Genomic DNA, 24351 nt, shown 5'->3' on the forward strand with positions numbered 1-24351 from the left:
AAGAAGCAAAATTCTATTCATTCTGCAAAAATCTGGACAGTTGAGAAGTATAGTTCAGCCAGGGCAGTCTTTGAGTTTGCCGCCCTCCCCCCCCCCCACAAAATCTTGGTCGAATGGAGCCCCTCCCCCTGCAGCCATTCCAATGAACCATTACTTGGCTATTTCACCCCATTTACCATAAACACTAATGTGCATACTGCTTTACTTCTACGATGATTTAGACTTCATTTGAAAGTTTTATTTTGCATTTTACAGCACAAACACTAATGGATATCTGCTGAACAAAGCAATGCTGTCTCACAATGAAAACAGACTTAGCATTAAAACTTCTCTGCCCTTGAAACTCACATTCGTTGAATCAGCATTGAAACCCACATTCAAAGAAAATACATTTTGCCAGTGGCAGATAAAGATTAACTTTGGACTGTTTTCAAATCACAAGCCCCTTGCACACAAAACATACACATGCTTTTGTTACACTTTCCTGACTGCATTAAATTGTATTCCTTGTACAATACAGTACAGCTTTAGAGGACATTTTAAATGTATTGTTTTGAACATTTTTCCAGTAAACAATGAAACCAAAACAAAATGCATGCACCAATAATGACAAAACTGTCCAATTCAGAAGATTTCCATCATAAAAGTCTACTTCTACAGTCCACCAATATCAGTAAATATGCACAATCACTGAAGAAGTAAAAGTCATCTAAATAATTCCACATTAAAGAGATCTGTAACTCTGGAGCTTTGAGCAACCTATCTGTCCCTGGAGGAGTGGCTCCAGCCCAGAAGTTAGTAGTTTATTGGCCATTTTGGGCTAATTTATATCTCTTTCATTTCCCTACTATAAAAACTGCTTTTGCACAGTTTTGCTCGCCGGGCACTGCTGATTAGCTACGGTTAAATTATTCCTGGCTCCACTAAGTCTCCTCTTCAGTTTTTCCCTTGAAACTAGTCTAACTCTCAACTTAAGCACTGAAAAAGCATCTTACAGCCCAGCACTTGCTCAGACCCAATAGCAAGCACTAATATATCCTGACATTGATTGCCCATCAGGGCAAGGCTCTTTATTCACCCCTCACCAACCAAGCGACTAAGCAGCTCACCCTACTATTCAGGCATGACCACAGGTGCACTCTCCAGTCCAGCTGGTGAATCTGGCTATCCTGAAGCAATGTTACAACTGCCTCATGTACAAAGACAGCCCTCTCCTCCTACCACAAAACACTAACATATGCAAGAGATGCAATTATAGAGCCAAACTGGAAGCTAAGCTGTCTCCACCCAAGATTGGAACAGACAGTCAAGAGGAGAAGGTTAACACTTGCACCACAACTCCAGCCGCACACAGACCTACTAAAACAGCACTGGCAAAAAATGCACACAAATTCACAAAATCATACTTGGAAGCTCTAAATAAAAACCTGCAAAAGCATCAGAGACCTCCAAAGCAGACACCCAAACAACCTGCACTTCCTGTCACAAACCAGACAACACATAAAACACAAAATCAGTGTGCAGCACAATTACAGCCCTTAAGGCGAAATAACATACCTAACACACTAGTAATAGGTGACTCTATAGTCAGGCACAATGATGTCCCACTCACTAGGCTGGACAAGCAGAAGGTCACTGTTAGCTGCCTGTTGGGAGCCAGAATCCACCACATAACACAAGAACTCAGGTCACTCCAGAACAAGTACAAATATGACTCTGTCATTGTTCATGTTGGTGTGGATGACCTGAGACGTACCTCCCTGGATTACATGAAAAGAGTCATGGAAGAGCTCTCTGATCATGTAGCCCAGGCTGGTATGACCCTGACCCTGAGTAGCATCCTGCCCTCACCAAGAATGATACCTCAGTATAAAGAAAAAATGATCAATTTCAACAATTGGCTAAGCTTCTGATGTCATTCAAAGGGGATCCAGTGTCTGTCAGCCTGGGACGGCATGCTCGACAGGCCGCATTGCTTCACAAGAGATGGCTTGCACCTGTCATCCCTAGGCTTTCAAATACTGGCCAAGGCTCTTGCTGCCCCCATAGTTCCTTTTTTAGGCAAGTCTCAAAAGTCAAACCCACCTCCGTAAACAGCACAATTAACAAAAAACTGATGGTTATGCTACTCAACGCCAGGAGTTTAAATCTCAAAATGCACGGGCTCGAAGCACTCCTCAGTATGGAGAACGTCGACATCTGTGCAGTAACTGAAACCTGGTTAAAGGCTCCACAGAGCACCACAGCACTACAGGGCTACAACTCATACCACACATTTTGGCCACAGAACATGGACCAAAACACAAAAGGAGGGGGTGTATCCATTTTCATCAAAGATACCTACACCTCCAGGTTAGTGGCGCAGCACGATACCTCTGAGATCATCCATGTGCAACTAACATCGGGCAAATCTGCAATGCAAATTGTGGCCTGCTACAGATCACCCTCCATGACCCAGGACCACCACTCCACCTTTCTGGAGACACTGAAAAACATGAAGGTCCTACCAAACACCCTGATATTGAGCGATTTAAATTACCCTACCATTCACTGGGAAAACTACTCGAGTACAAATTCCCAGGCCCAGCACTTCCTGGAATTCATTAACTCAAATGCCCTGGATCAGCTGGTAAACTCCCCTACCAGAGGTGAAAACATATTGAATCTGGTCATCACCAACATGGGCGACAGGTGTTCCACACCAAAGGTCAACCTGTCACTGGTTAGATCAGACCATAAACTAATCACTCTGGATGTCCACACCCCACTACCACCCCCAACTAAGGAAACCACAGTAAAAAACATTTCTAAAGCAAACTTCACCTTACTTAAGACAGAGGTGGTAGGTTTCACAGCCCCCACGCTAAAGGATAACGCTGCCCAAATGCAGAAACCTTTACAAATGCACTCTATGAACACCTACAAGGATGCATGGATCATGCCATCCCTAGCAAATCCAAGACTCACTCCTCTAAGAGAAGGAAATCAGTTTGGTGGACCCCTGCAGTAAACAGGCTATACAATAGAAGGAGGAAACTAGTTCAGAAAAAAAAGCAAATCCCAAGAAGGAAAGACATCCCTGATCAGTATCAGTAAGAAACAAAGGTCCCTCATGAAATCATCCAAGGCTAACTTCGAAAGAAAAATAGCCAAGTATTCAAAAGATAACCACAAAGCCTTCTTTAGCTATGTTAAGAATCTAAGTGGCAACTCACAGATATGCACTGAACTAGTGCAAAATAGCACAAAATATACTGAACCTACTGATATTGCCAACATCCTGGCAGATAGATTCAGTGCAAACTACACCACCCCTCTCACCTCCAAAAGGGCCCCAACAATACCGGAAAAGTGTAGTGTCCAAAAAATCACAGACGCACAGGTGAAAACAGCCCTTTCAAAAGCCAAAAACACAGCATCAATGGGACCAGATGGTGTCCCAGGCTGCGTCTTGCATGAACTACAGAACGAACTAACCCTCCACCTAAACACGCTGTTCAACCTCAGCCTCTCCACAGGCTATGTGCCCATAGAATGGAACGCAGCAACGGTTATTCCTCTCCACAAAGGAGAGGCCACAACTGACCCTGGTAACTATCGCCCCATAAGCCGGACTAGCCTGGTCTGCAAGGCTATGGAGCGCATCATCATGGAACTCATTAACAAAGACATTGGGGACCTCCAAACACTTGACCCGACCCAGTTCGGCTTTGTTAAGGGCAGATTATGCCTACTAAACCTGGTTGACTTCTTCGAGACAGTCACCAATACCATAGATGAGGGAAAGGTGGTTCACACAGCCTACTTTGGCCTCGCCAAGGCTTTTGACACCATTCCCCAGTTGGGTATTACAGAAAACCCACCAGCTTGAACATAAACCCCTACATCACAAGATGGGTTGCCAACTGGCTTACAGACAGAACTCACATGGTAAGAATAGCAGGCTCCAGATCCAACTCTAAACCAGTCACAAGTGGTGTCCCGCAAAGCTCAGTCCTGGGACCCCTACTGTTCAGATATACTTCTCAGAAGTACAGGCAAACACAGGAGAACTAAGGCTAACCAAGTTCGCCAATGACTGCAAACTGGGAGCCATAATTGACTCTCTGGCTGACATGGATATCCTCCAAAAGGGCCTTACTGAGATGGACACCTAGTGTCAAAGTCATGGCCTCAAGCTAAATGCCAAAAATGCACAGTTATCCCATTTGGGAAAAACAAAACACCCACAAATTACCAGATAGGTGGCAGCCCCCTTAATACAGAAGAGGTAATAAGAGATCTGGGGACCCAGGTAGATAGTAATCTCTCCTTTGACAATCATATTGCCAAAGTAGTTAGGAAATCCTTCTATGTGGCCCATCTAATTACTAAAGGGTTTGCATCTAGAAATAAAGAGGTTATAGTGCCCCTCTACTCATCACTCATTAGACCCATCATAGAGTACAATGCCCCATTTGGGATGTACCTCACAAGACACTTCCAACAGCTGGAAAGACCACAAAAGTACCTCACCAAGAGGATTATTGGTCTCAAACATATGTCCTATGCAGCCCAACTGAAAAAACTCCGGCTGTATTCAGTGGCATATTGCTTACTCAGGGGTGATCTCTGCCTGACTTACAAAGCCATATCCAATTCAGAATTAATGGACATGCTCCACCTAAAGAAATCCAAGTCACAGTGAGCCACACGCTCTAGTGAGCTAAACCTCGCCACAACAATAAATAGAACATGCTGGAGGGATAAATTCCTGTCACAGAGACTCCCCATGCTTTGGAACAAAATTCTAAATTACATCAGGCAGAGCCCCTCACTAACACTTTTCAAGAAAAACCTTGACGAGTGGATGGATAACAGAAAATACACCCCTGGGATCACTTCATTGGCTCTGCTTGACAGAGGATCAGTTAATTAATCAATGGGGCAGCGAAAGCTGACACACTCTGGCTAGGCTTATAAATGCCCTCTGGCAGATAGCCTAATACCTACCTATGAACCTATGAACTAATGAAAGAGGTTGCTGCTAGCAAACAACTTTATATTTCATTGTTTCATCTACAAATAAAGTACCTGTTACCCTTGAGGAATAAATTGCTTAAGTCATGGTACACTAAAAAAAATGATAAGCTAGTAATATTGCAATAGGGAATGGATGGCAAACTGATACCAGGTTCATAGTTACTAGGTATCTTCACCAAAAAGGACTGCAGCATCCACCCCCTTTGCAACACAGTACAGTATCAACAATGCATCTGCCTACTGTGGGAGTAGAACCCACAACTTTTTGCATCAAAAGCAAGTACACTACCTGTAGTGCCATTAACAATGCAAGCAGATTCACAATAAGCAGCACTAAACTTTTGCTCCCCTGCAGCTCTCAGCTCCTAGTAAAATCTATTCAACACTCAGCTGTATCTCTGAACTTTGTAGCACAAGAAATCTGGAAAAGGCCAAAATGCATTGGGGGGGACAAAAGCCCAAAAAACAGGGACACCTTTTAAACATTGCTTGTATAATGTTGGAAAGTTGCTAGAATAAAATGCTGTTTTACCACCATACATTTCACTGCCAAGTCTTGAATCTAGGACCCTGTGCAAAACAGTCAGAGCAACATACCACTATGCCATATCAGCTGTTTTGTGAAAGAGAGGAAGACTGAAACTTAAATGCCTACCATTTAGTGAATTCAGTTCTCACCATAGCACTCAACCTCTTAGCAAAAAACATCTGGACAAAGCCAGTAATGGGGGAATACAGCCCCCAAACATATTCAATGAATTCAGTTCTTACCATAGCTCTCAACCTTAGCACAAAACACCTGGACGAAGCCAATAATGGGTGAATACAGTTCCAAAAATAGGGACAAATGTCAAATATCCATCTTATAAACTTAGAAAATTGCTAGAATAAAAGGTTTTGTGTTACCATGTACTTTCTGAAGAATATGAAGTCTGAAATTCAAATGCTTGTCATTTTTATTTATTTAACATTTGTTAACCAGGAAAGTCTGACTTGGAACAAAAGCCAATTTTCAGCAGAGGCCCAGGGAGAAACACTCCAGACACATATCTTTGTAAGATGGGAGGACACCAGAGCACCCAGAGGAAACCCACACAAATACAGGGAGGACATGCAGACTCCACACAGAAAGCACCCCAGCCAAGAATCAAGCCAAAGAACCTGTAGCTGTCAGGCAACAATGCTACCACTGCACCACTGACTGGGTAAAGACACAAAAGTACAGAAACCACAGATTTTATGAGGAACAGAACAGAACAAATATGAGGCAAAAATCTGCAATTTTTTTTACAAATGGTGGTGGGTAGGGAATTTTGGCTCTTGCCACCTGGGCCAAAGGTACAGGGTTCATGCCTGTAGTATTCTCTACCCACCACCATATAGAAACTGGGGCAGTTTACATACACACACACACACACACACACACACACACACACACACACACACACACACACACACACACTCGAGTAAGATGTGCTATAAAATCAAAAGTTTTGACACTCCTATAATGAATATGCCTACTTAAAAATTCAACTGCTTTGTGTGTAGTAAAGAGAACACATCCATAGCTGCAAATGTTCTGTCTTTACAACAAATTTTAACACCTTCTATTGCTTTCTACAAAATCATTGTAGTGATGCAGATACACACACACACACACACACACACACACACACACACACACACACACACACACACACACACACACACACACACACACACATCTGCGTGTGCTTGTGTACGTGTTGTAAGTTTTTTTTTTGTTTTGTAACTTAGTGTAATAGCAGTGAATGCTGCACACACTTACTTTATAGGTTAACAAAAGTCATAAGAAATACGGATTTGGTTATACCATGTCAACAATAAATATCTATATCCTGAAGAGGAAACTGTAATTCTTGCAGTTAATTGCATTTGTCTATCTGTCCCTAAAACTAAAAGCATTACTATTGTTATTATCATCACCATCATCATCATGTTAGTTTATAGGATGAAAGGACAGATGGAATGAATGAAGAAGGGAAGGAGGAATAAATGATGAGCAAACTACGTGATGATGGGAGTCAACACTGCAAATGCAGAGAGAGAGCAAGAAAACGAATGGAGCAACAAGAACTACGTGATGATGGGATTCGAGACTGCAAAAGCAGAGAGAGAGAGAGAAAACGAATGGAGCAACAAGAACTATGTGATGATGGGAGTCAAGATTGCAAAAGCAGAGAGAGAGAGAGAGAGAAAACGAATGGAGCAACAAGAACTACGTGATGATGGGAGTCGAGACTGCAAAAGCAGAGAGAGAGAGAGAGAGAGAGCGAATGGAGCAACAAGAGAGACAGAGGTGAAATAACTTAATTTTCATCCTGGACTGGCACGTGTGTGTGTGTATACGCGCACATGGTGGACGTGACTTTGCCAGTTAGTGGCATGCCAGTGGCCCAGAACAGGACAGAACAAAACTAGCAGATTGTCTGCTGTAGCCACCACTACCAATTGAAGAATGTTCATAATTCACTGCAGTGCCAGGGCTCCAGGATGAGTTACAGCGAACTGGGAATTTTATTAAACATCCACAAACACTTTGCAAATACCCGCCAGGCTCGAGCATTGATTCCTAATTAGGCTTCTGTAATATGCAGCAGATTATAGCAAGGACACTTGCAAAGCCCTCATCACATCAAAGCACTTCCAGCCATCAGCAGTACTCTTCTCCAGGCACATTGTGACCAGCTCGAACTAAATTTGTTTTTTTTTTAATTGTATCTACTTTGCATGCCTCTCTGTGTGCACTCCTTTCTGCATGTCCCATTTTAAGTAACTCAAGTAATGTATATAACATGCACACAGGTTTATCATTGTCTGATAGTGAAAGAAGTAAGCATTTCCTTTTGGCCTTTCCTCTACTAATTTCAAATTAACTGTGGCTTTTAAGGGATATTATTGGTGACAACTGGAAAGTTTTACTTGGCAATCCAGACTTGGAAATGTCATAGGTGATAAAAAGAAGTTATTTAACATCAAGTCCCTTCTTGAGAGAAATACTTTTGCCAAGCGGTCACATGATTCTTCGACTGTTTTTGGTATTTTCTCCTGTGGACACTGCAAGCAGTGCAGATATATTAGTAATTTTTTATCGGCTGAATATAAGCACTACAACAGGGTAATATGGGCCAAGGGAAGATACAGTTATAGCAGCAAAAATGTTGTTTACACTGCCAATTGTAACTCCTGTGATGATTTTTATATAGGAAAAAACATTATATCTTTAAACAGGAGAATTTATAAACATCTTTTGGCCATTAGGAAAATACATCAGTCCAATGCCTTGGCTAAGCATGCTTGTGTGTGTTCAGAGTTTGAGTAATTTTCTTTTTTTATTCTAGATACTGAGACATCTGATGTTTTCTGTGGTGATTTCAAAACTTCACTAGAATGTTGGGAGACTTCTTGGCAGATAGACCTGGCAGCTGATTGGTTACCAGGTCTCAACCAGACAATTAATATCACATGTTTTTTTACAGAGGCAAAGATATTGGCATAATTTATCTATGTAGTCAATGTTTCATTTTGTTTTATTTTAATGGATATTTTTTCATTATTTAGATTTTGATGTTTTTTATTGATGTTACTCATATTATGTTGTTTTATATGCGAGCACTTTAAGAAGATTACCTATTCGGTTTTCATAAAATAATTGACTCACCTACATTTCCTTTTGATCCTATTGGTTACTCAGTTCATGTGATCTTTTTACTAGTATGTTTATAAATTTAGATAAGACAATACAAAGGAAATACTTTGAAAATGTCACATAATAATAAAGGTAAAACAACGAAATGGTGCTGTAATAAAAAAAAGTGCAGGATTCTGCTATGCATAAAGGGACTATCTAATGAAATTTTGCAATTGTCACTAGTTTATGGCCAAAAATGATACAACATTTTACTTCTGTTGAAAATTAGTCTAGTAAAATTCTGATTTATGCTGCCTTTCCCATCTATTCCAGGTGTGTTTTTTGCTGTCTGCATGGCACTTTTATGTCTAAGCTTGATGAAATCCATTTTTCTGGTGAAGCTTCTCCATGCTAAAGAAGAGGGTTTCCAGGAAGTAACTATGTTGAACTGCTGCCTCCCAGGATCTTCTTCCCTCTATTCATGCAGAGAAAACATCTTCCCTTACATGAAAACACCAAAGGGGATGAGTGGCAGTACAGGTTAGTTCAGAAACTTAGTCTCTTCATTTTTTGTAAAATTATGGATCATAATTACTGTTATCATCACTTTGTTGTTACACTTACCCCTAGTAATAATAATAATAATAATAATAATAATAATAATAATAATAAATGGTAAGAAAAATTTAACATGTCCTTTATAAATCCCTGCTGGAAAGGTGTAATCAAATAGACAGAGATAAGACACTAGACTGTAAATGTGAAATTTAACTAAATAAATATTTTTGTCATTATTTAACCTACAGACATTTATGTATAAAAGCAAGACTAAAGCTTTAACAGGAAACATTGCATTACACATAAAACAGCTATAGCATATACAACACAAATAGTGAAAAGCAAAATATTTTGCCTTATGGTTCTTTGGTAAGTTTCTTACCTTTGTAAAGGACAACTACATCCAAGTTCCAAGCTTTTTCTCATTATACTACTTTTCTTTCCCTTTGATCATTTAAGTTTAGCGGACCATATATGAAAAGCACAATTTAATTAGTTTTCTGTTTCCTGTCAGCACACAAGTCTGCAGCTGTTGGGTTTCTAATACCATGACGGGAATGGGCCCCATTCCTAAGTCAAAGTATGATTAAAGTTTGTAAAATGAATATTCTTTCAATCTTTGATGCTACCCAAAAGTGGTCTTTGCAGGACCCGCAATGTGCCGATAACTAACTTCTTCTGCAATTCATAGAGTTACATGTATCAGTAGCATATCTAAGGATGGCTGTAAAAATCTTTTTTTTATGAGACCCATTGCTCCTAAAACTATCGGAACTGTCTAGGTATCCTTCTTCCACATTTCCTTGTTTCTGCCTGCAGATCCTCATATTTTATAATTTTGTGTCTGTCTGTATGTAAGACATTGTAATCACCGGGTGGAACAATTTCAATGATCAATGCTACTCTTGTCTTCTTTTAATGGACTAATGTATCCAGTTTTCTTACATCTATTTTATGAACTGTTGATAATGGGTGATCCCATGGGATATAAACTTCATATTTTTCTATAATATTTTGTGGCACATGTTTCCAGTGCTTCGCTACTTCAATATTGTAATGTTTGCACAATCCCCAAAACAACAGTCTTGCCACATTATTATGCCTTTCAGTATGTAGGCCCTCTGCCATTAGTGTATCACACCCAGCAACAGGATGTGTGACTGGTTCCAGTTCTGTTTCTTCAACATCTTCAATAGACTTTGTAAACCAGTGTGCACATAGTCCACCATCCTGGGATGACAATATTAACCTTTCAGTCATTTGGTTTAAAATGCTCCGCTCCTTAACCATTCCTGCATCAGATCCTGATCAACATGAGGTTGTTTCTGTACTTGCAACTGTATTTAGGCCTTTTCCATATTTCTTGCCTTCTCATCTAATCCTTCTCCTTCTAGTCTTTCTTTTGTTTTTTGGCATATTCATTTACTGCTTGATTTTTGTCTTCTTCTGGTCTGGTTTTCATTCCTGCTTGACATCAATATGCTTCTGCTAAACTAAGCATGGAAGTCATCTTAAACTTGTTCTCTTCATGTTTTAAAACTTTCATTATGTTTGAATCTGGTGAGGTCAACAAATACATATGCAGTCCTATGACGGCAGAGCTATACATGTAATTAATTTCGAGGAGGTCCATACCTCCATCAGAATGAAGAATATATAATCTTGGCATGCACTGCTTTTTATATATCATTTGATAATTGTGAAGCATTCTTTTTGTTTTCCTGTCCAACTGATCCAATACCTTTTGATGCCAGTCAAGCAACACAAAACTGTAAGTTAGAATAGGAAGAGCAAATTGGTTTATAGCTTGGACTTTATTCCTAGACATCAAGGCTGTTTTCAATATTAATTTTAGTTTTCTAAAATATTCCTTATTGAGTTTTTTGTTCACGTTTCTTCACGTTTTATTGTTGATCCTTCATCAATTCCCAAATATTTATACTCTTCCGCCTGCTCAACTTCCTTTATGTCACATTCCTGTCCCAGACTGATATTTTCCTGGTGCTGCAGCTTTCCTGCTTTAAATGTTGCTTTTGCACATTTATCAAGACCAAATGACATTCTTATATCTCCTAAGAAAGTTTTGACCACTTGTAGTTGTGCTTTCAGCTCCTCATCTGAGGAACTATACAGGTTTAAATCATTCACAAAAAGAAGATAAGCAGTCTTTCCACTTTGTTGTTTTCTAGGAGCCAAATTGTAATCATAATACAGTCTATTAAGTTGACAGCTTAATGGGTTAAGGACAAGACAAAAGAGCAGATTTTAATTTTTATCCCTGGGATAATAAATTGTCCTTTATCATAGCGTAGCTACAAAGTGGTTTGCCACTGTTTCATCATCACTGTAATGTAATTAATCAATGTAGGTTTATCCTTTGTTCCATATGACTTTCTTTTGTTATACTGCCTATTTTTTATTTTTTTGTATTGTGAAAATTTCCATATCAGGATGTCTTTGCCTCTATTTCTCTTCAAATATCTTTGGCACTGCTTTTCTGTATTGATTAGTTTTGCTTTCTCCTTTGCATAAATATCGCACCATATTAACTCTCTCTTTGCATAAATATCGCACCATATTAACTCTCTTTTTCTTTCCCATGTCCATATTTCTTCAGATGTCTCCTGCCCCACCTGTTTCTCCTCACTTTGGGACTTATTGCTCCATTATGCTGTGACATAACCTGCTTTAGACTTTCTACATTAAATCTTTCACTTCTTAGATATTCCACAAAACTTCGCCATCTATTTGTTTGATTTCTGCTTTACTAATCTTCTGTTCTACATTACCCCTTTGTGATCTTATTTTTTTGTGTTGTGAAATTTTCCAAATTTAGATGCATATGCCTATATGTATTAATTAATTTGGCTTTCTCCTTTGCATAAATATCGTACCATATCAGATTTTTATTTCTTTCCCATGTCCATATATCTTTTTAATACCTTTCAAAAATCTCTAGGTTTTGTACTTTATGTGTTTCAACTTGATCAGTTGCTTCTTTTTCAAACTGCCCAATGTTTCTTGGTATATATAAGATTTTCCATGGATATGTTGCATTAAAGAACACAAATTTGCATTTGAACCTTTTGACAGTTTTTCTTGTGCAAGTTCTTTCCTCGACTTTTTCTCTTAATCTTTTTGGAAATCTTCTATCTGGAAGTTCTGGGTTTCTTGCATAATAGTAACAATGCATAATTTTCTTTCTTATCCTTTGTAGTCCACTGTTTCATTTTTATGGCTGTTTTTGGCCTGTCAGTATTTGTGGACTACTACTTCCGTCTACAACGGGTGGGGGGACATCCTCCCCCTGAGCCTGGTCTAACTTCATTGTAGGGATCGTTTCCTGTCTTGTGGATTCTACACTGTCATTTTTTTTCCAGTTCTGACACCAGTGAGTATACCAAGATAGGGCACTTTTTTATCCTGGAACTTTTCTTTTTGTATTTATTAACCTACTTCTCTCCATGATATTTGTTATGTAAAATACAGTCTATATATCAGTGTTGTCTTGGTGAGATTTAGTGAAAACAGGATCCACCTCGTGTAGTTACTCACCAAGACCTGAGGATGAACTCAGTTCCAGCAGTACTACTCTCTTTTTCTTGCTGATTTTATTATCTCTTCATTTGGACCCCTAAGCCTTACAGCTTTCCTGTCAACCATTTAGACTTTGACTGAAATCTCACATTATTTCCTTTTGAAATGTGTTGCAGCATCTGATACGTTGCAGTGTCCATGGAAACAAGCTATCTCACTGTAAAATGATGCACAAAGATGATTGACCAACCCAGGCATAAACAAGAGAAAACTTGATGCCAATATTTAAGGGATTAAGTGAGTGGGACAGAGATGTCTGTAACAGGGAATTTAGAATTTTTATGAAATACTACTTTGGTAAGGAATCATGACAATTCAAGCATCACTTATTAAGCTTGATAAGCTGAAAACTGATAAAGCTGTTATTTATCTAGAACAACCAGGACCTCTAAGATGCAATAATTTTATAGCTTATCATACTAAGTAGTGACAGTGTGGGGAGCCTTTGAGACTAAGCCACTTAGACATAAATTACTTCATCATACCTTTCTGCTTTTATCATTGATGTGTCAGAGCCAATGGCTCAACATATGCATAGTATTGATTCACTAAATAAGACCAGTACCACTTTAGTTACTGCTCCTACCATAAACAAGCAATGGACCATAAATGTTTGTTCATGACAGTGCAAAAATCATAGAGAGAGTTCTTTGATAGCAGTTGCAGTACCTACTAGATAAAGCAGGACAACATGAATTGGTGTTGATAATGGGTGACTTGAGTACACATATCGGGACAGACAGAACAGGATATGAGGACTGCCTGAGTCCACATGGGTGGGGTAACAGGAATAAAGAAGGAGAAGCCATTCTAGACTTCTCTCTGGCAAATGGCTTGATAGTAGCCAACACATGGTTCAGAAAGAGAGACAGTCACAAGATCACATACAAGAGTAGCCAACATGCAACTCAGGTAGACTTCCTCCTAGTAAGGAAAAGGGACTGGGGGTAGAATTCATGATTGCAAAGTCATCCCCAGTGAAACTGTCAGCCCACAGCATAAACCATTAGTTGCCACAATCAGCTGCAAACAGTGGTCAGAGAAGGCTCTAAGGTCAACAGAGACCAGACTAAAGACCTGGAAGTTGACTGGAGAGAAAGTACAGCAGTTCAAGGAATTACTCAGGACTCTAGCACCCCAAGAACAGGAGGAAATAGGTGGAGTTGAAGAGGAGTGGCAACGCCTAAAAACAGTATGTGTTAGGACTACAGAAAAGATATGTGGCAGAGCCAGGTATGGAAATAAGGTACATAAGGAAGGCTGGTGGTGGAATGCAGAAGTCCAGGAAGTCATCAAAAGAAAGAAGGAGTGCAGGAAGACGTGGGAGACAGAAAAGACTGACCAGGCTAGGAAGGACTACTGGTTGGCTAACAAAGAAGCTAAGAAAGAAGTTGCAATAGCAAAGAACAGGGCATCAGAGGCACTCTACCAACTACTGGAAAGTGACTCAGTAAGGGGCACAAAGAAACTATATCAGGTTGCAAGGCAAAGACAGAAAGATAAAGAAGATAGTTAGACAGTCTTCATAAGGGATGCCAGGAACAACCTGCTTACCAGTTCACAGGACATCAAAGGCAGATGGAAGGAGTATTTTCAGTAGCTTCTGAATGAAGAAACCCCCACAGAAGCTGTACTGCCCCAGAAACAGCCTACAATTAGAGAAGAAGAAGAGCCCACCTTAGAAGAAGTAAGAACAGCACTAAGGAAGATGAAGCCAGGGAAAGCAGCAGGCTCAGATGAGGTGACAGCAGATATGATAAAGATGCTGGGTGAGATAGGGGAGAAATGGCTCCTGAGGGTACTAATAGCAGTGTGGAGAGAAAGGCGTATCCTAGATGACTGGAGAATAAGCATACTTGTGCCAGTGTACAAGAACAAAGGAGACATCCACAACTGTGGGCAGTACAGAGGGATCAAACTCCTACCACACTGCATGAAAGTTCTGGAGAGAGTGATTGATAAACAGATATGCAGAGTAGTAAAATGTAAGATGGGAGATGAACAGTTTGGGTTACGATCAGGATGCAGCACAATTGACCCGATGTTTGCATTGAGACAGATATGTGAGAAGAAGCTAGAAATGAGGAGAGAGTCAAGCTGGGCATTCCTAGACTTGGAGAAAGCATATGACAAGGTCCAAGAAAGCTAATCTGGGCAGTACTGTGGTGGTTTGAAGTCCCGGAAACATTGGTAGAATTAGTGCAGGCTATGTACAAGGACTCAGTGACTCAAGCATGAACAGTGTTTGACCTCACAGAGGGGTTCCCAGTAGGATTGGGTGTACATCAGGGTTCAGCTCTGAGCCCACCGCTGTTTATACTGGTGATGGACTACATTAGCAAGCAGGTTGGAGGGGACAGATCAACAAAGCTGCTGTATGCAGATGATGTGGCAGTACAGGCAGACTCTGAGCTAGAACTTCAGCAAAGGATTGGAGAATGGAATGCAAATACAAAGGCACATGGAATGAAACTAAGCACAAATAAGATGGTGATGGCAGCAAATTGGGAAGATCAGAAGAAGCTGAGAATAGAGATAGAAGGGAAGATGGTGGAACAGGTAAACGGCTTCAAGTATCTGGGAGGCATGGTTGAGGAGAAGGGAAGTCTGAATGAACAGGTCAAAGCTAAAATCAGAGGGGCTGCAGCCAACTGGCATAGAGTATCAGGTGTAGTCTATGACAGAAGAATGCCAAAGAAGCTGAAAAGCAAGGTGTACAAGACAGTGGTGCGACCAGTACTACTGTATGGTACAGAAACCTGGGCAGTAAAGGCAGAATAGTTGAAGAAGCTAGAGGTGATGGAAATGAAGTGCCTGAGAAAGGTGGTAGGATGCTCACTGTGGGACAGATGAAATGAGGACATAAGAGCAAAAGCCAATGTAGCTCCAATTGCAGAAAAGAACAAAGAGAACAGATTATGGTGGTTTGGGCACATGTAGAAAAGCAGAAGATGACCTGGTGAGGAAGATTTGGGACAGACAGGAAGAAGGTAAGAGGAAGCAAGGATGTCCAGCAAAGAGGTGGATGGATTGTGTGAAAGAAGATCTGCAACAATCAGGCATGAGTGCTGAAGAAGGCAGGAGTGTGGCACTGAATTGAGAGTTGGCAACAGTTAACATGATACCCCGACCCCATGTAGAAAAAAAATGGGAAAAAGGTGCTCATGATGATGATGAGTCCTGTGATACAGGGATTGACTGTACCTCAGGTGATCCGTGTTTGACTAGTGACATGGGTACTGGGTGGACTGGGTAAAGAAGGATGGGGGTGAGCAGCCAATGGTAGGTCACTCATCCTGGATGGAGGGGAGGCAGCCTCATTCACTGCACCGGCATTACTTGCAGGCATACAGATATATTGCCTGCAGCAGAGAGGCTAGTATGTCCATGCTGCACAGTTGTGCACCACTTAGCTGGGAGGTTGCCCATGTGCAGTAGTGCACATGCATCACCATAGGGCAGCTACACTGAAGCATGCAAGCTCAAAGGGGGTGAGGATAGTACAGTCCACAGGATCTGCACATTGGCCCATTTCTTAACACATGATTCTTGCCTCCACTGTAGAATGAGTGGGCTGAAGGGCTCTTGCCATAATGGAAGAATAAATGGTAAGTTGGGTTCAGGAGGGAAAGTCACTGGACTGATCCTACAGTCTAAAAAAAAAAAAATAAAGGGAGAAACTGAATAGTATTTTACAAATATTGTCACAAGATATGCTAATAACAACAGCATTAACTCAGTTATCTCAATTTTTACAATGAAGGGCTTTTCACACCATGTTGACCTTATCTGAAGGAAATCACCTAATCAGTAAGTATTTCATAGATCAGGAAGTTACTAGTGCAGAACATATTACATACCAGAGGGATGAATTATAATTATCCATCCAGTTGTTAAAACTGTATTTAACAGTGGTTAAGGCATTGAATTATCTGATGCAAGGACAGTTTATTTTACAGGTAAATGATGTATTAGGCCAGGTAGCTATCATGCTTGCAAGTCCTATTTAGTTGGTGATGAACATTAAACTCCTTGGTATGAATAATGTTAGTACTATCAGTTTTGCAGAGGTAGGGTCTTTGAAGGCACTGGATGCTAAACAAAGATCACTATACAGGAACCAGTCCAAGATGGAATATAATGATAGCGCTTCCACTCTATCTGGGTAGTGATAAGGAGCTTAGTCCTGTAATTTTATTAGTTAAAAAATCTTTAGGGACTTTTAATATGGGTGAGGAGTTTAGAGAAGTACATGATTAAAGGAGTATTGTATTCAGTGATGGATTAAATGATAAATGAGCAGACAGGACTTTTGACTTCTTTGGCTCCAGCAGATATCCCATTGTAAATTAATTTGGCAAGGTAGAATGATTCGCTAACTATGACAGATAAATCTGGATGAATGATAGCTCATGATAAATGAAGGTATGCTAATTGTAGATTAGGGTACCTAGAGCACTGAAGACCCTAGCAATTTTAATTAGGTTATTTCCTACATATGTCTACCCTGCATTTTTAGCATTGCATTGGTACATGTAGTCAGTACACAAGGCATTGGTCTGATCCAGCCCTTGTCAGAGTATTAAAGAATCAAACAGTGAATTGAGATTAGCAGCCAGATTGCAATCATCAGCACACCCGGTCAGCTAAAAGCCTTTGATATCTACCTTCACAGTGGAGAAGTAGATGTCAGAGGGGAGGAGTCCCACGGTGAAGCCCTGTATGACACCGCCACTGACGTTCTGTTTTGTGGAAGAGGTATCACAAACCCTTACTGTACTGGTTTTATCAGTGAGCCACTTGTCTATCCATCACATGACAGAGAAGTTATTTTTTTAGTCTGGTAAGTTAGTTTGGTAAGTTTGTTGATAATATCAGCATGGAGAATTGTGGCATCAAAAGCCTTTTTCAAGTCCAGATAGGCAATAAAGCAGATGGACTCTTGGCCATAACTTCAGCAACTCTGTCAAAGAAGACAGCTAGGTTTGGAGATAAGATTTAAACTCTGAGTAGCATCAAGAAATTTTAGATCACCAACTTAAATTGTTTACAAGTTCAATTATGTTGTGTTCCAGTGCTTTACATATGACATTAATGAGGCTTATGGGTCTATAGTTTCCAGGGTCTAGGGTGGGTCTGCAGTTATGCAGTGGTAGTACTTTGGCAGCCCTCCAAGTATCTGGTACATAATCAATGGAGTGGCTGAAGATTTATTGTTCAGGAAGGACTGATCAAATCTTGTTAGCACTTATTAGTCGAGGATGCTGTCAGGACCCACAAAACTGGTATTTTTAGATTTATATACTTCTAGTAGGATCTGATCTAGACTGATTATTGGTAGAGGGTATTTTAGAAATATAGGAGCAATACTATTCCAGAGATCGCAGGGACCATAAGAAGTCTAGCATAAACACCTTTAAGTAGACATATTTAAAAGTTATTGTAACTTTTATGAGTACTTAATACTCCCTCCTCCCAAAACAAGCAGTGCTGTATATGATAACAAGGGTGTAAATTTGTGTCATCCCATAAAATTATCAAGACTAGCCTTAAAGACAGACAAAGTAGTGCTTTGCTTGATCTCTAGTGGTAAAGTATTCCATATCCTGAGGATACATGGAATGAGGAACCTATCCTGTTAATGAGTCTTATTTATTTGTTGGTTTTGCAAAGAAATAGGAGGTCAAATAGGTCTGGATCTTTCATGGCTCAAAAAGCATGGCATGGGTCACCTTGGAGCAGCTGGTAGGCTACTGAGCATAAGAAGAGTTGTGGAAATCTATTGGGATAGTTGAAGAATTTAAGAACTTTGATATTTTTTGATTAAAAAGTGTTAGGGCCTTTCCAATTGAGCAATATACCTGGATTTGTACTTACCAGAGGAGGCTCTATATTTGATGATATGTCTGATAAAGGAAGAATGCAATGATAAGATGACTTCTTTGGATCTTGAAGATAATCCCATGGAAGTTAACTGGGCAAGACAGAAGAATTTTCTGACTATGCTGGAAACATGATGATCGATTGAGAAAGAGTTATCCACACAAGTACTCAAGTCTGTTAGGACTATCCGTTTGAAAAGGAGTACCGCTTATAAGGTATGAGATTAAGAAAAGCTTTTTTTGCCAAATGCTACTCTGCTGTACTTTTTTTGCATTTATCTTGAGACCATTTTTTATAAACCAGGCACATGCATATTCCTGCCTGTTGGAGCAGTTTAGTATCTGTGAATGAGGGGATAACAGTACCTAGCCTGGTCGATTACTCTTCAGGGATTTTGGTTCAAATAACTGCAAGTTAAATACCAAACAACTGAGGGACAGCACAGATCCATGCTGTACCAATTTATAATTTTATGTTTAGTGAGGATAACAGCAATGTTCATTACTTGGGAAGTGTTGGATAGCCAGTTTGCAATCTAGTGGGCAACTTAGTGGTTTATATTAAGTTCTTATAACATGTCAATGATACCACCATGGAAGATCATGTTAAAAACCTTGGCCAGGTCATAAGCTGCATTTATACAATGACCACTATCCTTCAAAGAAGCTTGCTAGGTTCAGAAGACAGGAACTGTCTTTTACAAAACCAAACTGAGTGGAGTCTAGATCAGTTAAGTTGCATATAACTTTTAAATGACCTCCTAGAAGATGTTCAGTGGCATTGCATATATGACTGATGAAGCGGATGGGTCTGTGCAGAGGCCAGCCTTGTGTAATGGAGTCACAGTGGCTGTTCTCCGGACATCAGAGACAAATCTTGTAGACAGGCCGAGGCTGAACAGTTTAAGTAGAGGCTCAGGTATTGCATACTTGGTACTGATGAGAATGCAAGGCCAGCTATTATTACATCTGGTCCCATAGAAACATTATTTTTAGCCTTAGACTGGAATTCTAAGACATGTTCCATGGTAATTTCAAGGATTGTGAGTGCAACAATTTGGGTAGGTGGGGTAAAGTTTGCTCTAAATTTGTCTGCTGATACAATGGCTATATATTTGGGACTGGAATGTGTGATAATAGTATGGACGAGCTTAGAGTAGTTAACGCTATTTCTTATGACATATATGAAGAATGATTTGCAGTTTCCTTTGATATCTGTAGTGACTTAAAGGTCATACTGTGCTTTACATTTTCTGCTAGCCCTATCAAGTTCCTTGTTGGATTGTTTCATTGCAGTCTAGAGGTATAGGGATGGGGATTTGTTACAACTTTTCATTATTCTCCTTCTTTGTTAAACAGTTTAGTAATAGTGGATTTTCACCAGTGTGGATTATTCCCGAATTTACCAATATATTTAGAGTACAGAGTTTTCTAAGCAGCTGTTTAGATGCTGGTAAACATTGGAGGTGAATGTGGTGGCCCATTCTGTTGGGTCCATTTGTGGGAGATTGCTGTGGATTTTGCCTTTGTTTACACAAGCTGATGTAGGTTTGCCCTATAGAAGTCCCTAGAAATAGTCTCACTTGGTAATGGGGTGATACTATTAAGACTGACAGAAAAGGGAAGGATGCAACCAGGAAAGAGGAGATTTGTGATGAGGTACAGGTGGGGGTTAGGTTGGTAAGGACCAGGCCAAAGATATTAGAGTGTCTAGTGGGCAGTCTTACCATTTGCTGCAGCACATTGTTATTAAAAAATTGTGTAGGAAATACTAAGCATATGTACTTTTAGAGGTATAAATGTGCCAACCGATGCATGGGTAACTGAAGTTCCCAAGCAAGAAGGTATTTGGTTTTGATATTTTTATTTAACACCTCAATGTTATTAAGGCAAGTTCTATGATCTTTGGGGGATATTGATGAGGATCTGTTGCTAGCACTGAAATAATAGTTGGATTTGTTGAGAGTGATTTGGATCTCTAGGAGATCCTTTTAAGACTGTGGGTAATTTGACATGTAGTGATGGTGTTTCTTATCAATACAGACCCTTAGCAGCAGTTACCCAGGGGTCCTGAAGGCATGATAAGTGTTAAACTCTGGTATACAGGGAGTGCTATCTTTGAAATGAAGCCAATTCTCAGTAAAGAGTGTATCTGAGTGGCAGGTGGGTGACAAGTTCTGCTGAGTATTACCACTCTGATGTCGTCTGAAATGGAGTTTGAGTTTGTCACGTAGGAATGTCCAGTAGAAAGACTCTGCCTAAAAAGAGCACCACTGGGGCTGCAGAGGCTTTAGCCAGTATGTGAAATGTAAGCCATCTGTGGTAAAACAGGAAGCCTGATCTACCATCTCATCCCAGGCCAAGATGTACTGGACCCTCTCAGAATGACAACTATTTAGCCAGTTATTAAAGCTAACTATCTTGTCTTGGAATCTACGTACCATTCTTGGTGAAAGCAAGATAGTACTCAAGACCAGTGTCTTTCCTGCCTCTAACACATGCAAATTAATTTCTTTTATGTCTGTCTGTATGTCCAACTTGGTGTAGTTCATGAAGTCATTCACTCCCGTATGGGCCACCACTAGGTCATAGACATGCTTGTGTGGGTTAAGGGACTTTAAGGCCCTTGTGAAATTATGGGTTCTGGCACCAAACAAGCAGCTTACGGCCACCATATTCTTATTCAGTCTGGTGAGTGTTGAGTCTGTATGCCTAACAATAGATTCACCTAAGATATTTACCTGTGGAGAAGCAGACTTAGTGGACAATATGGGCTTAGGCCTGCTTTCCGGGTGACTCTTGGGTGATTTTTGTGGAGTTGCAGTATGTGAAAGTAGAAGAGGTGTAGGTGTTGATGGCTGAAATCTTTTAGGGTATGTTCTTGGAGACTTTGGCATTTTTTTCTTTACAGCCTCAGCATAAGCCATGGGCTCAGTGGTGCATTCTGTGATATTGTGGAGGTATGATGCTTATCTATAGATGGGTAATGGGAAAAGCTTGCCTTTATTTTTTTTAATATTTATATATTTCTCTCAGGTTACACTGTTAATTGGCAGAAGTAGTGGGTCCTGCTGGGCAGGGAAGGAATATACATGTGAGACTGTATTTATATATGTTAGCAAAGGACACCGAAAGAGAAGGGGTTAAACAGCTAGCTTATTTCTTACTTTAAGAAAAATACTGTTGATTGGACCACCTTTTGGGCCATGAAAGTGCTTAGCTCACAGATCTGAATAGGACCAGAGATGTCATTTCGGGAAGAAGCCTTTGTTCATTAGCTCAGTAAAGGAGGGGAAGCCCCAGGCATTGTCATAAACATTAGCAAAACTTTAGATATGCATCTTATCACATGTATGCTAACATCCTGTCTCAAGATTCAAAGGGGAATAGTGCGAGAACCTACAGTCAGGTACCCAGATTAGGTTATTCTGCCAGCCATTTTGGAAATTTTAGATATTACAAAGAGAAATCTCTCAGTATTGAGTATTCTGTATTGGGCTTAACAACAAGAAGGACCATTCACTATATCATCTGCCTTGCTCTACTAAGTAAGTAGGGAATAGTAATTCTCCTTGATCCAGTCAGGGAAATATAGTGAAGCTTAGTTTAGATATTGTTTTTCTTTATTTGTCTGAGTCTGCCCATCAATGTTATTTTCAATATTTCCTGTGATTTGAACTCTGTGGTTTACTGTAAATATATATTCAGTATTTTCATTTTCTTTTATTATTTATTATTAAATATATTTAAAACGTTTATTGTGGCTGGTCATTTTAGAAAGTATTTAACCTTTGAGAGTGCTTATATTTATTTGGTGACACTGTGTGGGCTACTCCTGAAAGCCTAGCTGTATTGGTCAACTACTGCCTTTTGTATTGGCATTAATACTACACAGTATAATTGGATACCCTTTGTTAAGGCCCTTAAAGTATCTGGTTGTGGAGTGTCTGGTGGCAGTGATAACTATCTTATACTCTGGGCAGAAGGGGGCACAGCAGGTAAATCTGTGCCAGCCTTTCCCAAAGATGTGTGTGTGAAAAATCAAATCTCACAGTTTGTGTGTGACAGCTACTTGGAGCAGGGCCACAAAGCACTGGTTTCACACAGAGGGTGCTGGAGGACATGGCTTGGGCACTCAGCTGAGGACCTAACCCTACATCTCTACTATTGGGGTATCTTACTGGGGATCTGGAGGGAGACAGAGAGATCCAGACCCCAGACTGAGTGTGTTCCCTGTGTGCTCTTAAGGGTAAATGTTCTTGATACAGAGAGGTCTGCATCTCGAAAAAATTGAGTGTATTCATTTGTATTCCAAGTAAACATCCCTCTCTGGTGTCAGCGGGAAGATTGAGGCTCCTTGATTACTAGCCCGGTTTGGGAACATCACAGATGCCCCGGATAGCACATACAGCAGTTTAGTACAAAAGAGCTAATCTGTAAAGTGGTCTAGAACCAGTAAGAGAGATCTCAAACACACTGCCCAGTCAGAGAGAGTCAGGAATCAGTATCCCTCTGTTCCCTCTCTCACTGGGAAACAGTAGCATCAATTCCAAGGTTACCTCTCAGACTCAGAAACATTTTTCAGGCTTTCAGCAATCAGTAGTCTCTATGAAGGGTAGAAAATAATTTCCATGTGCTCTTTCTCTCTCTCCAGGAGCAAAACAGGAGGACTAATTCCAAGCTGATTCCTGAAAAGTGGTTTGTAGCCTTCCAGTGATTATTACTTTTGCCCAGATAATGTGATTTTAAAAGCAGAATGGAAGAGAAGGATTCAATGTTTTATGTTTTTCAGTGTGTCAATATAAAAAAGAGGGTAACTGAAGTTTTAACAGCCTTAGGGGAGGACTTGCCCAGTTTGAACTTCTAATGCTCACTAGTATGAACAGACAAGATGAAACAGGGAAGAGCTTCCAAAATGAAATGTACCTAAGGGGAAGGCCACTCAATTGCCACTGAGATTAACAGCACAAGAGAAAAGCATGAGAGGGTAGAGAAATTAGTCTCATAACAGCAGCAGTCACAGATCAGTGGAAGTAAAACATTTTCCTGTTCTACTTCCCTTAAAAAAATGCTGCTACTTAGCTAATCCTATAAATCACCTAAACAAAATCTCTTCATAGTCAGAGCAGAGTCTACAAAATAAATATTTGCGAACTTGCTCTAAATTTTAAAACTCCAAGGAAAAAGTAAGCTAAAGTAAATGTAAATCAAAACAAAATAAGTTAAAACAAAACATAATAAGAACAAAAGAAAAGAAATTATGCAAAACTGCAAATCTTAATTGAAGAATTCCAAAGCAGTCTCACAACAGCAGCAGCAACAGTCACATATCTTAATTGACTCAGACTGACTTATATTAAATACAGCTGATAATCAGGGTTGCCACCTTTTCAAATGCCCAAAGTGGGGCATTTTTGTAGAAATACGAGATTTCACAGGACAAACCATACCCACAACCATTGCAAAGGACTGAACTTAAATTATTTTGCCAAAATAAAAGTCTATTCTTATAGGATCTAATTTGTATATGCTGTTTCAGATAGCATTTAGGTGTTTCAGATTCAAAATAATTGTTTTATGCAACAAGTAAAGAAAACCTGAGATTTTTCTTCCTCTAAAATC

The 24351-nt window shown here is 39.9% G+C and overlaps 1 protein-coding gene across 1 annotated transcript in view; it reads left to right on the forward strand.

Annotated features, from left to right (window-relative positions):
- HTR3B (5-hydroxytryptamine receptor 3B) overlaps window positions 1-24351 on the forward strand; it is a 238977-nt gene that overhangs the window by 204336 nt on the left and 10290 nt on the right. The window contains exon 9 of the mRNA XM_044079463.1: window positions 9026-9232. Within this exon, the coding sequence (XP_043935398.1) occupies window positions 9026-9232 (207 nt within the window). The remainder of the gene's footprint in view (window positions 1-9025; window positions 9233-24351) is intronic.

The sequence above is a fragment of the Protopterus annectens genome, chromosome 8.part0, assembly GCF_019279795.1.
Source record: "Protopterus annectens isolate FY-2018-M chromosome 8.part0, PAN1.0, whole genome shotgun sequence".
Classification (NCBI taxonomy): domain Eukaryota; kingdom Metazoa; phylum Chordata; order Ceratodontiformes; family Protopteridae; genus Protopterus; species Protopterus annectens.